The sequence below is a fragment of the Neofelis nebulosa genome, chromosome 4 (assembly GCF_028018385.1).
Source record: "Neofelis nebulosa isolate mNeoNeb1 chromosome 4, mNeoNeb1.pri, whole genome shotgun sequence".
Lineage (NCBI taxonomy): Eukaryota > Metazoa > Chordata > Mammalia > Carnivora > Felidae > Neofelis > Neofelis nebulosa.
The window spans coordinates 43,836,720-43,851,247 of NC_080785.1; the positions used below are offsets into that span (position 1 = coordinate 43,836,720).

A 14,528-nucleotide genomic window follows, 5' to 3' on the forward strand; every position below is an offset into this window, starting at 1 on the left:
AGATTTTAGACTGAAGTAGTTGTTTTATAAAATACACATGTACAAAAGCATTTCTTTTAGTGGAGGCAACTTGCTGAAATTTGAAAAGATCTTTTAACGTATAAAAACAGACCAATTAGAAAATACACAGCCACCAAGAAGCACATACCTATGGTTATCCTGTATTTTGGAGACAAAAATAGAGATACATGATTAAACAAAAATATTTTTTTCATCTTTATAAATTTATAAGTCCTGCGAAAATATAAAAAATGAATCCCATTTGGTTCAGCTTTTTAAAACTTGTTAATTGAAATGAATAAAATTACTACATCAAATGGTTCTAAAAGAATATTGGATATGTGGTTCAATTACAGGTGATGTCATTATGAGATCCTAAAAACTTTGTTACCATCTTTGGGGCTAACTCATGGTAATAAACTAGAGATACACACTTTGATACCAATTCCAACTCCTTGTACCATCAGAGGGGAAAAAAAGTACTTTAATGTGCAAGAAACTGAAACAACACTGATACAAACCCATCTTTTTTGCAGAAGAGCATCAATTACAGTGGAATTAGTATGTTAAATTATCAAATTATAGTGGAAATTTTAACCTTTTCAAAATGATGTTCTCAGAACTACCTCTACCTCTGTCTTTCCTGGTCGATATAACCAAGCTAAATACAGAAGTCCACTTAGCTATGCACTTCAATTTACATCTGTGTATTTGTGCAAAGTTAAAGCATTTAAGTTTGTGGGGTGCCTGGGTGGCTCTGTTGATCATCTGACTCTTGCTTTTGGCTCAGGTCATGAGACCAAAGTCGTGAGATGGTGCCCCTGTCTGGCTCTGCTCGGGACTGTGGAGCCTGCTTAGGATTCTCTCTCTCGCCCCTCTACCCCACTCGTGAGTGCGCGCTCTCTCCCTCTCTCTCTCTCTAAAATAAAAAAACAAAAACAAAAATAAAACACTTAAATTTGATTAAAAAGTTACTTGAATCAATATAAGTGAAGTCATTATTATCTGGAAAACCAAATGTTGGCCATGATGAATATCTTAATTATTTGAAATATGAAATATGCAACATAATTATTTTTATATGAAATTATATTTGTAATTTCCCTACATTTCATATTTAGTAGATGGATTTATTATAAAACTGATTTTTTAAAATAAATTTTAAAAATACCTAAATTTTAAAAATTCTGATTTACAAGTCATTATTGCCATCTGCTGGTTATTTTGATTCATTGCATTTGGGGGGTAAAAATTACCAATTGCTTTACTAAGATACTAAGAGAGAACAGATGAGTTTTATATATAGATTAATTAGAAACCTTTACGTAAAACAAATAATTTGCTAAATTATGAGGCTTCATATTAAATAGGATAAATAATTCAAGAATATATTGTATTATATCAAATTATAATGTGCTATTTTAATTGTCAGTTCATCATAGAATAAATATCAAACATGCTGGTTTAAGTTATTATAATAATAAGTATGTAGTTAAAATACAACTCAAATAACTGTTGAAAACAAGTAGGTAAAACAAGTGACTGCTGTGGGAAGTTATAGAAAGGTGAAAATGTGCCATGATTCTATTCAACTGAATAAAACTAAGTGCCATGGTTTCCCTCACATACAAAAATCTATTCCTCTTCTTAGTAAGAGAATGCATAATTATTTAGGCAACTGTCTCTCGGTTTTTTGAATTAACTAATGAACCTAAAACTCATATTACTGTTCAATAATATGACTACACAGAAATATAATTTAATGAAAAAGAATCCAGGTTAGCAAATATCAATGGTAAGTAACACTTACCAGTATAATTTTAATATGATCAATCTAGAGCAAGATCTAGGAACATTTATTTATTTATTTTTAATGTTTATTTATTTTTGAGAGAGAGAAAGAGACAGCCTGAGTGGGGGAGGGGCAGAGAGAGAGGGAGACACAGAATCTGAAGCAGGCTCCAGGCTTGAGCTGTCAGCACAGAGCCCCCACGCGGGGCTCAAACTCACAAACTGCAAGATCATGACCTGAGCTGAAGTCGGACACTTGACTGACTGAGCCACCCAGGAGCCCCCAGGAATATTTTTTTAAATTAAGAATGTACTATGTTCTACATGCTTTAACATTTGTCAGATGAGAACACAAATATTAGAGTGGCTAAGCTTCTAGCTCAGGGTCATACCACAGTAATCTTCCATATATGAGCCCACTATGTAAAAGATTTAAAATGGAGCCTGGCATATAGTTAATTGTATGCATTTACTGTATGCCTAAATCATATATATCCTGCTTCTTATACCTTTTTTTAATAAATTTTTAAAAATGTTTTATTTATTTTTGAGACAGAGAGAGACAGAGTGTGAGCAGGGGAGGGGAAGAGAGAGAGCGAGACACAGAATCCAAAGCAGGATCCAGGCTCTGAGCTGTCCACCACAGCCCTCGAACTCACAAACCACGAGATCATGACCTGAGCTGAAGTCAGACGCTTAACTGGCTGAGCCACCCAGGTGCCCCTGCTTCTTATACCTTAAACACTATATCTTGAGTATTTTTCTATATTGTTAAATATTCATTCCAATGACTTTAGTCAATTTAGGAATGTTTCACTGCATGAGTATTCTATCATTTGCTATTTGATGTTTAGGTTATTTCTAATTTTCACTGATAGAAGAAATAATACAATGATCATTCTTATAAAAATTATGTTTTAAATGGTAAAAGTGACCAGATATACACTTTCAAGAGCTAAACCAAGGGTAAGAATATGCTTTATTCTGTTAGTACACTGAGTGATCCAAAAGGCAACTGGAAACTCCAGGAAACAAATTAACAAATTGGCCAAAAAGTGTCACATAGGAAATAGGAAATAGGCGAAAGAAACTGAAGGGTAGGAAACAAAAATCAGAAAGTGCAGAATTGTACAAGAGAATGACACTGAAAATGACATCTGGTCAACAATCCAGTAGCATCCACTCCTTCCTTCCCACAAAAATGCCCACCCTCATGAAAAACAGAAACATAAATCATATAAAGTCACTTAAATGAATAACCTATTAACAAGGACCCTCAAATTATCTTAAAAATATTCAACTACATATAGCTCAAAAGCAATACATCTATTAAAATAACAGACAGTTGAAGGATAGATAGATCCATTGAGCAATCACGATTTTTTTTTAAAAGCACACATAGTCATATTAATTTCAGGTAAAGTAGGTATAAAGTTAATCCAACTTGAAACGTCTATGGGAAAAAATAAATTTCCCAAATTGACTACAGAAGAAGTAGACAATGTAAACAGACCAATAATCATGAAGGAAATTGAAAGATTAAAGGAAGAAAAAAGGCTTCCAACCAGATGTTGTAATATAGACAAAAAGGTATGAATCCACCCAGTTCATTTTATAAATCTAATATAACTCTAATAAAAAATAATCATAGAATTTCACTTACTATTCTCAAAAAATATTAAAATGCATAAAAATAAGGTATTTTGAGTTTGCATATTTATTCCATAACATATTTTTATCAACCACCTATAAATACTTTTCATTTTAAACTCAATATTGGACAATTTACTAGGTATCACAACTTGGGCAAATTACTATATCCTTGATCCTCAGTTTTCTAATTTGTACAAAGTTATTGTATGAATTAAATGAGGAAATATTTTAAGCACCAAACACAGTGCCAGGAATGTAGAAATGCTCTTTGAAAAAAACTTACAAGACAACAAGTTAATAACAGTACTTACTGAATTTAAATAAGTGACAAGAGGAATACTATGGTCAGTAGTTGCTTTAGACCTTCAGAGAAGGGGGAATTCATGTGGGCTGGGGCTTGGAAGGTGACAGAATTCAGATTTGCAGGGAGAAATGGATGAAAAAGCTAGGGGATACTTTCTGGTATGAGCAAAGGGATAGATAGTTATAGAGTCTCATGCTCCGGACCTTACTCAAAATTACTGGAAAGTTTGTGTCCAGGAAAGTGGGAAATTAAAGTTGAAAAGGCAGATGGGGGCCGATTGTTGAAAGCACTGATGAGTAAGCCAAGAAGTTTACATTTCATTTGTGGGCTATGGGAACCATGAACTTTTTTTTTTTTTTTTTTTTTTTTGAGAGAGAGAGAAAGAGAGAGACTGCACTCATGTAAGCAGAGGAGAGGGGTGGGGGATGGGGAGAGAGACTCTTAAACAGGCTTCATATTCAGCACTGAGGCCCACGCAGGGCTCTATCCCATGATCCTGGGATCATGACCTGAGCAGAAATCAAGAGTCAGACGCTTAACGAACTGAGCCACCCAGGCACCCCTACCATGAACATTTTTGAGAGATGTTGCATCAGGAAAATTAATCTGGCCAAAATGAGCCATAGATTTGATGGGGGAGGTGGGGATTAGAGAGTTCAATCTGATCCATCATAAAACAGATGGGAAGTGAAGAATGTGTGGACTCCAAAGATGCCAAAGAACATGGAAAATGACAATGAATCATGTCCATCTTTGCCAGACGCTGTGGCATCGTGTTTGCCTATGTGGTGACTGTAGGGCTGGGTAGGGTCTGGTTTAGCAAGATGAGAGCGCTGAGGACAATGATTCTATGCCCAAGGAATTCTGTCTTAGCAACAATTATTAGTTGGGACACACACTTCCACTTGTGAAAATTAATAGAAGGAAATCTCATTTCAAACGGAGTCTAAAGGCCAGAAGGGGGAGCTACCACACTGTACCACTGGAGGTCAATTACAGACCCCAACAAAAGACGCATCAATAAGAAAGAATCATCAATTCCAAGTCCTAACAGAGAAAGAGGTACATTGTATCTCCCACAAAAAACATCGGTAAACAGCAAGTCCGCTAATGAGAAATCCTCATGCACTCTTAATGTTCAAAATAACCCCTCCCAACTGTCTCCTAATAAGTTCTCTGTTGCATTCACCTCTGGTTTTGCCTATAGCTTGCATTTCTCTGATATTCCTAAATCAGCCCCCCCCCCCTTTTTTTGGCTGACAAAACAACTTTAAATTTCAAGGTCCACATACTTCAAGAATGGATTCATAAATGCCGCCCTCCAAGGGCAACCGCGGTGTCACTGAACTCATGCCAACCTGAGGCCTCGAGGCTCAGCCTGCTCTGCCACATGTTGCCTATGGCCTTCGACCAATCCCCTCTCTGTAGGAGGCATTTAATGTCCAATGCAAGGTGTGCGTAGGAGGGGAGGAGAGATGTTCCCAAAAGTGCCTTACCTCCCTCTCTTTCTATGGTTCTTTCTTTCAACTAAACTCTCTTTCCCTTTTAATTACTTCCCGACGCACAAGCTTTTGGTTGAAATAACAAAGCTAATAGGAAAAAAAAATAATAATAATTAAATCGGAATTCCTCCTGCTTCCCCTCCAGCAGGACCATGGAGCCAAGGTGTGCGCAGGGGCGGCCAGCGTCCCAGGACGCGCGCAGGGATTTGAGTGGGGCAGTGAGCCTGTGCTGCGCGCGGGGCTGGTTAGGGCGACAAGGGGTGCTCCTGGGGGATGCGCGGGATGCAGGGCGCAGGGGCTGCGCGCGTGGGATGCGCGAGGGGACCGCGCGCGGGGCCAGGGCGGTCTGGACCTCAGGCCCCTCCCTCCCGGTTTTCCGGTCGCCATGACGACCGGGCGGCCCGCAACGGCGGCGGAGGCTAGTCGTTGAGGCCGCGACCCGAGCCAGGCCCCAGCGGATCTCGCCCGACTGGGCTGGGCCCGCGCCAGCCAGAGACCCAGCTCCATCTGAACAGGGACTATGAGAAAATGGTCGGGCAAACGAGGAGTAAGCTCAAAGAAGCGGCTTCAGAGCCGGTGCAGTCCTCGCGCTCCGTGCAGTCCCGGCGGCGGCGCCGGGCCACCGGAGCCGGGGAGCCGGAGATGGAGGAGCCGCAGGCGGAGACGGAAAAGCGGCAGCCGCCTTTGCCGGTAGGCGGGGGGAACCTCCCGGGGGGCTCCCGGGATTACTCGCCGCGGAGGACCCGAAACCTGAACGCGCAGAATTGCATGCAAATGGAAGTGGTCGCCAGGACCCTTCTTCTCGGCCGCTTCCAGTTCCTCAGCTGTTTGCTGGAGCAGCTCCGGGATAAGGTGCTGCAGTTTCGGAGACGACAGGTCAACAGCAGGACCTCCTTCGGCATAGGTGAGCAAAGGGGGGCGGGGGCGCCCGTGGCAAGGCCGGGAGAGCCTCTGAGCCCGGGTTTGAAGCGGTTTGGCTGAGTGGTCAAGATCAGTTTAACAAACAAGCTTAGCAGTTCTAATGACAAGGTCCAGCTCTGGAAGATCGCTGAAGAATTCCAGCCCCCCTGGTTCTTGTTTTAAAACAGAGTCCCGGGTTTGGGGGGGGGGCATCGTGGTCACCCCCTGTGCCACCACCAAAATGTCGTTTTAATCAGGGCAGCCATTTATCACGGGTTCTAAAAACGATAGGCTACTTCTTGGGGGCACCCATGTTCCTCTTGTACCTTAAAGCAAAATAAAGTGTTGGTTTAATTAGCTGAGAACCTTTAATAGTTTACTTCCATCTTGCTGTAGAGCTTCACTGCTTGGATTTGGGGAATTTTTTTTTTTTAAGGCACTTGAAAGATTGTTTATTTACATTCTTCATTTTCTGTAGTTTAAGAGTTAATTTAAATGTTGCCGTTTCAGTAAAATCAGATTTGAGCCTAGTCCTCGTTCAGATGGGCTACTGATGTAGGTTGAAACATGGAGAAATGTCTGCTAATGTAAGTTGTTGTGATTTCTTTTAGTCATAAGCTGACTGCTGATGTTAGAGAAGAATGGGTTTCCACATGTGGGGTATTAACAAATACGAGAGGAATAATAGATGGGAATTCACACTTACATTTTATCAGATGTGTAGTTGTGGCAGCACATACATCCCACATCCAGAATCAGCGTGGACACCACGCTGTTTCACCAACCCAAACACCAGCTCCTGAGCACCCATGTCTGGCACACTGAGGGCATTCCCTGAGTCCTGGGTGAAGTAAGGACTGAATATATTAAGTGCTAGGAGAGTTCAGAAGAGGAAACTAACACTTTAAGATGGGAAGTGGGAAATAAGGCCAGCAAAGACTTTTAGGAAAAAGTGGGATTAGAATTGTGATTCAAAAGTTAACATCTGGCTGTGTGCGGCAGAGGACAGCAAGTATTAGAGGCCCGAGGAATGGCATAATTGAAGTGGAGGGAGTAAGAAAATATAAAGGTGAAGTAAGACTGCAAAGGAAGGTGACAAAAGTGGGAAGTAAGTTCACAAGGTGGGCTGGGACGAGCAGTGGAGAGTCTAACCCAAAACTTGGGTTAAGGAATTTGAACTTCATTCTGTGGAAGCAACTGATGGATTCTTTAAGGAAAGAAAAACAAAACCAACTTTTTTTTAAGGAGATGAAATGCCCGTCATATAAAATTAACCATTTTAAAGTGAACAATTCTGTGGATACATTCACAGTGTTAGCCTTGAACAATTTTAAAATCGAGTGACACGATTAACATGGTAGTGGTTTGTAAAATGGACCCATGACGGATGGAGAAGAGCAGAAAAACATGATTGGAATACCAGAATCAAGGCAACAGTGGTCTTAGCGAGGGTGGCAACAGCAGGACTGGAGAGAGGAGATCTCGAGAGGAGGGGAGGGGAGGGGAGAGGAGAGGAGAGGAGGAGAGAGGTGAGAGTCGATGGAAGCATATTGTGAGGGCTGGGTAGGTGGTGAGGTAGACGAGGTGGGAGGACAGGGAGAGAGAAAGTTCAGCAATGAGGATTATAGATTTGGGAATTATCCATGTAGAAGTGAGCTGAAACTTGAGGATTGAGATTCCCAATGAGAGAAAAGTGGGCAAAGCAGAGATACTTGAGAAAACCCCTTCTACTTAGTTTTCAGAGAGGAGAGGAAAAGGAAAAGCCAGATACGCATATAAAAACAGAGGCCAGAAAAACTGGAAGAGTTGGTGTAATAAAAGATGAAGAAATCTAAGAATCTGGTCCGATGCTAGAGAGAGGTTTGAAAAGCATAAGAATTTAAAGAGGCCATTGGTCATTAAAAAAAAAAAAAAAAAAAAAGACCAGGAACATAGAAACATAAAAGAAAGACGTCGTGCAAGAATCTTGGCAGCAAATGGGGTTATGGGTGGGGGAGAGAATCTGTCATAGTTTGAAGTGAAGTGCTATTAGATCAACCAAAGTGTTTTAAGGCTTAGGAGAATTGAAGGCCGGAGGGAAAGATCAAGGGGAGAGGGTGAGATTCAGGTTCCAAGAGAGGAAGTAGTTGAAGTCTTGGAATCTTTGAGAAGAGTGGAATTAGAGGCACAATTTGGGAAGCTAACTGGAAAAGAGAGAGATAGTTGCTTTGCTGAGATAGATGGTAGAGAATAGCAAAGCAAGGATTAGTATATACAGAAATGTTAAAGTGGGTATAGAAGAAGTTAGGAGTGCTTGTATCAGATGATCTCCATTTCAGTGAAATATGAGGCTAGGTCACTTTCAGAGGTGAGATTGACAGGATACAGGATCAGGAGACATGCTTTTTATCACAGCTTTGGAAGGGACTGTGATAAGCACTTCATGCGTTTAGAATATTGGCTTCATCACACCTTATCATTTTATCAGGTGTGGAATGTGGGGTAAAGGGAAGGAATGAGAGGCATAAGAATATTTTGAAGATTTTTGGAAGGCTAGATGGCTCAAGTAGGATATTTGATCTTTTCCCTTTCCTTAAACACCATTTTTAAGAGTTTTTGCCACTATATGTAATTGCCTAGAGAGTGAGAAAGAGATTATAAATATAAGTTGAATGAGGTAGTATGTGTTTATCTTAAGGCTAATGAAACCTTATCAAAGGGGCATCTGTTTTAAGGTGAGAGAGCAGGTATAGGTTTAATTTCAAAGTGGTTCAGAGTATATTACATATGAGATAGAAAGAGCTAACATATGTAATAAATATATACTTAAAAAAATTTTTAACGTTTCTTTATTTTTGAGAGAGGGAGACAGAGTGTAAGTGGGGGTGGGGCAGAGAGAGAGGGAGACACAGAATCTGAAGCAGGCTCCGGGCTCTGAGCTGTCAGCACAGAGCCCGATGTGAAGCTCGAACTCAAGCCGTGGGATCATGACCTGAGCCTAAGTCGGACGCTTAACCGACTGAGCCACCCAGGCACCCCTGTACTTTTTCTATAAAGAGCCAGGCAGTAAATATTTCAGGCTTCACAGGTCACGTACAGTCTCCATTGCCTGTTCTTCTTCCATATCTGTACAACCCTTTACAACCCTTTAAAAATGTAACAAGCATTTTTAGCTTGTGGACAGTACAAAAACAGACCATGGGCTATAGTTGCTGATCATGTAAAATCAAGTAAATCTTCTGAGAAGTATTAAAGAGTGGTTGGGACCAGATGGTTTGGAACATGGAGAACAAGAGCTGGAGAAGCATGGCTGGGAATTTTTTTCAAAATTGCAATTTATTATTATTACTTAATTTTTTATCGACTTAATTTATTTTGTTAGTCTAAGTGAGTAATTTCTTGAATTTTTAAGAGGCTCAAATTTGTGGTTTGCTAAAATGATTTGCCAAGCATATTTGGGACAACCATAAGAAATATTATTATAAAATCTTGGAGGGGAGACAGGACATTAGGAATAGCTGAGTGAATTCACTCCTCTGTGACAGTAACAAAAGTACTTGGAAAATTGTCAGAATCAATTTTTCAAAAATTTACAAAAATAACCAAAGGGTTACAGTACTCTAGAGAACATGTATTCAAAAAACGACTGCAATTCTGTAACAACAGCAGAGTTTGTGGCGTTTTATTTAGGCCTCATCCCATGCCCCTTCCCCAGCTCCGTTGTATCCTTGAAAACAAGCAGTGTTCCAGCCACCAGAGGAATCATTGTTTGGAGCTCCTCAAAAAAATCTCCATACCCACAGGAGTGTCACTGTTTGACCTGTCTCCTCGCCCTCTGTTAAAGCCTCATTCATAGGGCGCAGACAGGGCGGCTCTAGATGGGTCTCCCAGGCCAGGTGTCTGGGAGCAATCAAGCTCCATTTATAGGGGCTTTCAGGTGTGCTGCTGAGGAAGGCATTTCCTGCATTTAACCATCTTCTGATGAGCGTGAGGGAAAGTGGTCTATGGTGGCTCCTGTAGGCTAGATTCACTTCTGAAAGGATTGAGCTGAGCATAGTGTATATATGCGCTTGTTTTCAAAATTTTATTGTAAAGAAATAGAGAATAAGAGGGAGAAGAGAGAATAAACTGAAAATCACAAAGAAGCACAAAATCAGTAATTTCATCACTCTTTTGCAATTTATGTGAATGAGATCTAGTCTTCCAAATCTTCCTTTGCTCCTCGGCCCTCCCTTGCAGAGGTGAGAACTATTCATAATTTGTTCTATGTCTGTTTGTAAATTTTTCCTATTTTATACAGATGGAATCATTTAGCCATCTTGCTAAATATGTGTGCTGTCCTAAGGCATAGAAGGGAATGCATTTGAAGTAGTTGTTTTAAGGGTATATTACGATAAAGCAGCTTTTAATGACTTTTTTGTTTGTTTTTCCAGCTGCCTTTGTGGGAGTTTTGCACTGGTAAGATTAGTTACAGTTTTAAAAGAATAAAAACATTTGGATTCAAAATTGACATTGCTGTTTGCATACAAACAATAAGACAATAACCGCTTGCTATGTGTATATAATATCTGTATACCAGTTTACACAAATTTGTTATTTAAAATAAAATATGTGAAGCAGCATTTACAAAATAGATGCATTAAAGGAATAGTACTTATGAATTAAAATATTTTTGTGTTACCCAAGGATTCACCACTATATTTCTTAAATATCTAGCTTTCTAGTGTATTATGCATGTTTATTTCATCTAAAAAAATTCCCTTATCTTACAGTAAATGTGTGTTGTTAGTGACGTAAACATAAGTTTCAAACATAAAACATAAACATAGTGACTAAAACATAAGTTTTAGTAACACTTGTCAGCTGGAAATCAGGTAGAAATGAAATTGAAGGTGCTACTGTGGTATTACAGAATTAAATGAGCACATGTACCTTATTTTACACAAGTGACCTGTCTATAAAAACTATATGTAATTTAATATTTTTCCTCTGATGTATTTTCATTTCTATAAGAGCTCAGGAATTTTTACTCTGAGGAAGAGTGGGATCTGCCTCACATATTTTCAGTGCTGTTCTGGCCAGTTTGCAGGGAGATTTTGATTTTAGAACTAAGGCTGTAATGGTAAGAAACATTTCTTATAGCTACTGTTACCCTGACATATGTATGTCTTACGTGTAAATCAAGGTACGTGAAGACAGGGTTGATATATAGAAGTTTGCTTTCTGTGTATTTGGAAAGCATCTACTCGGTAAGTTAAGGATAGCAGAATTGCTGACTAATTATTACCACACGTGCTCCTATTTTCACTACATGGCTGTTTTCTTGCGTCTCACTAATAAAATATCTTGACATACAGTTCTTTGTCTCTTTGGCACCTGAAAGTCGATCCCTTTTATAGTATTTATTTTAAAACTGCTTTAATCTAAATTTATTTTTTTTTTAATTCTGCATGCTTTTTGATAGTTACAGAGGCATTTCTCCAACCTGTTACATTAGAATCACTTGTGAAACTTAAACAGAAACTTGCCTCTGTTCTGATTTAGAGACCTGGAGTGGAAGAAGGGTGGTGCAGAGAGGGAGTTTTAGATATACAATTGTGGTTAAGGAATTTCACCTCTGTACACACTGAATTATAAATGCCTAAAAATATACAAATTATTAAGCAAATTATAAAATTATCTCATTTATTACAAAACTTTATTTTTTTCATGGTTTTTGTACTTTAATACTTTAGTAATGGTTCTGAAATGTTCTTATTCTTAGAATGCGGTGCATCTTTTTTTTTTTTTTTTCTAGGATGCATTTAGTAACACTTTTTGAAAATGATCGTCATTTTTCTCACCTCTCATCTTTAGAACGGGAGATGACTTTTCGAACTGAAATGGTTAGTTTCTTATAAATTAATTTGTAGTTTAAGAATAGTAAGACTATAAGGTGGAAATATATTAGGAACCGAAATGAATTTTTGTTGAATTGCACTGTTTCTCAAGCTACAACTTAGGTTTAATATTTAAATAGAAAATGTTTTAGGATTCTTTTACTTATGTCATTACCTACTCTTCTAATGCACACTTCTTTTAAAGATAGTAAAGATCACTCAGAAGAGCTGGGGAAGAAGGAAAACAAAGACAACATTTAAGAAGTGATATAGGCGTGCCAAATGTTACCAGAAATTTCTTATCCTCACCACCGTTCATTTCCAGAACTTTTTTTATTATCCCAAACAGAAACTATACCCATTAAAAACACCAACTTCCCATGCCCCTCTCCCCAAGCCCCTCATAATCTCTGTTCTACTTTCTGTCCTTGCAGATTTATCTGTATACAATTTTTACCTCACCCACTGCTTTTTGAATCTCACCCCAATAGCCTCCTTAAACCTTTGAAGAATTGGATACATTTAGCATATTTGTGGCATTTAAATTTTTAACATCCTCCAAAGGGAGGATATAAAATACTATTAAATGAATTGTGTAGCTGTGAGTAGGGTGTGGGCTTTGATGACAGTAACTGGATTCAGATAGCAGGTCTGTGCTTTGTTGTCTGACGGCTTGTCAGTCAACCTCTCAGATTCTCAGTAATCTCATCTGTCATCTAGAAATAATTCCAGCTTTACAGGATTTTATGGAATATGAAGGGAGATCATGAATGAAGCACATAACACAGTACCAGGCATAAAAATAACAGCTGTTGTTAACAAAAACTTATTTTTATATTTTTCTATTTCTCTAAGTATAAGACTTATGCATATTAAATATTCTTTCATTGTAGTGTTGTCTTGCCCTCCTAAGGAGAAAGGAGCAATCCTTATATGAACTCCTATTTTAGCAATCAGAACTATGGGGAAATGCTCTTTCAGACATCAGCTGAAACAGAACTTCAATCTAGTAGCCTCTAGCATTGCTTGATCTGTTAGTAACAAAGTTTTATGAAGCAGGAATGAGTGTAGAGTTGAAAATTATTTTTAATGTTTTTGGAAGCATGTACTACAAGCAACATGGCCCTTTATTTGCTTTTAGATTTTAGGAAGATAAGCAGGAAATTGATAAGGAAAGTAATATTAAACAGCATGCTTTTGTTAATCTCTGAATTTTAACTAAACAGCACTTTTGCTGGCCTAATAAAGTCCTTATTTCCTATGCTAGCATAATATGCTCAGATAATCCCCTTTTCAGGACTGCGTTTGTGTCATGAACGGTGGTCAGTTGACATTTAGTTAGCTTTCACTTTGTGCAGAGCCATTAGATGGAGCTAGGAAGTAAGTTGCAAGCCTGAATCCTGTCTCATCTTTGCTTGTGACCATTGTATGTTGTTAAGGGGTGGAAAAAAGCATATGCAAAGTTGTACAAGGAGATGAAGGCTTCTCTGTTTATGCCAGAATTCATCAGATTTCAGCCTCTAGGAATCTCATAATGTGGGGGCAAAATCAGGCTTGCTGGAATTACAAATATATTGTATTCCTGTTTTTGTTTTTTTAACATTTATTTATTTTTGAGACAGAGAGAGACAGAGCATGAACAGGGGAGGGGCAGAGAGAGAGGGAGACACAGAATCTGAAACAGGCTCCAGGCTCTGAGCAGTCAGCACAGAGCCCGACGAGGGGCTCGAACTCACGGACCGTGAGATCATGACCTGAGCCAAAGTCGGACGCTTAACCAACTGAGCCACCCAGGCGCCCTTGTATTCCTGTTTTAAACCATAGCCAGAAAAATTCCTTGCAACATTTAACCACCCCTCCACCTGTTTTCAAGCATACAGAAAATATGAAAGAATAGCACAGCGACAACCTGAAAATGCATGTCTTTTTTTTGAGCCCAAGAATGCAGTAGCAAGGAGAAATTAGGAAGTTTTACTATTGACTTTTTCCTTTTATTCAGAAGAAATTGTTCTAAAAACTTTCATATTTAATTATATCAATAATTTATACTTTTTAAAGGGACTTTATTATTCCTACTTCAAGACCATTATTGAAGCACCTTCATTTTTGGAAGGACTGTGGATGATTATGAATGATAGGCTCACTGAATATCCCCTTGTAATTAATACAGTGAAACGCTTCCATCTTTATCCAGAGGTGAGTACTATTTGGGAGAAAATATTTGTAGATGATCCTTTTTTTATCAGATAAAAGTAGTAAGTAAGCACAATGATGTCATAAAAGGAAGGAGACCTTTAAGGCTTGTTGACTGTGTGTCCTTATAGTTGAGCAGAGAATCAAAAATTCCTCTCCTAAATTTTAAAGACTCCAGAAACTAAGCTGACATAAACTCAAAGAAATGAACGTTCGTGTGGAAGTAATGAACAGCATACTTAGAGGAGCCAAATGGGAAGGAGTCAAGATGTGTCTAAATGGGGATAATCTGTTGGCTTTTGAGACCCTGCAAATGGGCAATACTGG

At 38.8% G+C, this 14,528-nt stretch overlaps 1 protein-coding gene across 1 annotated transcript in view; it reads left to right on the forward strand.

Annotated features, from left to right (window-relative positions):
• The first annotated feature begins 5,611 nt into the window (after positions 1 to 5,611).
• The window catches only part of DPY19L2 (dpy-19 like 2), a 96,293-nt gene continuing 87,376 nt past the window's right edge, over positions 5,612 to 14,528 (forward strand). The window contains exons 1-4 of the mRNA XM_058724611.1: positions 5,612 to 6,154; positions 10,563 to 10,587; positions 11,927 to 12,014; positions 14,067 to 14,204. Of these exons, the coding sequence (XP_058580594.1) occupies positions 5,779 to 6,154; positions 10,563 to 10,587; positions 11,927 to 12,014; positions 14,067 to 14,204 (627 nt within the window). The 5' untranslated portion in view covers positions 5,612 to 5,778. The remainder of the gene's footprint in view (positions 6,155 to 10,562; positions 10,588 to 11,926; positions 12,015 to 14,066; positions 14,205 to 14,528) is intronic.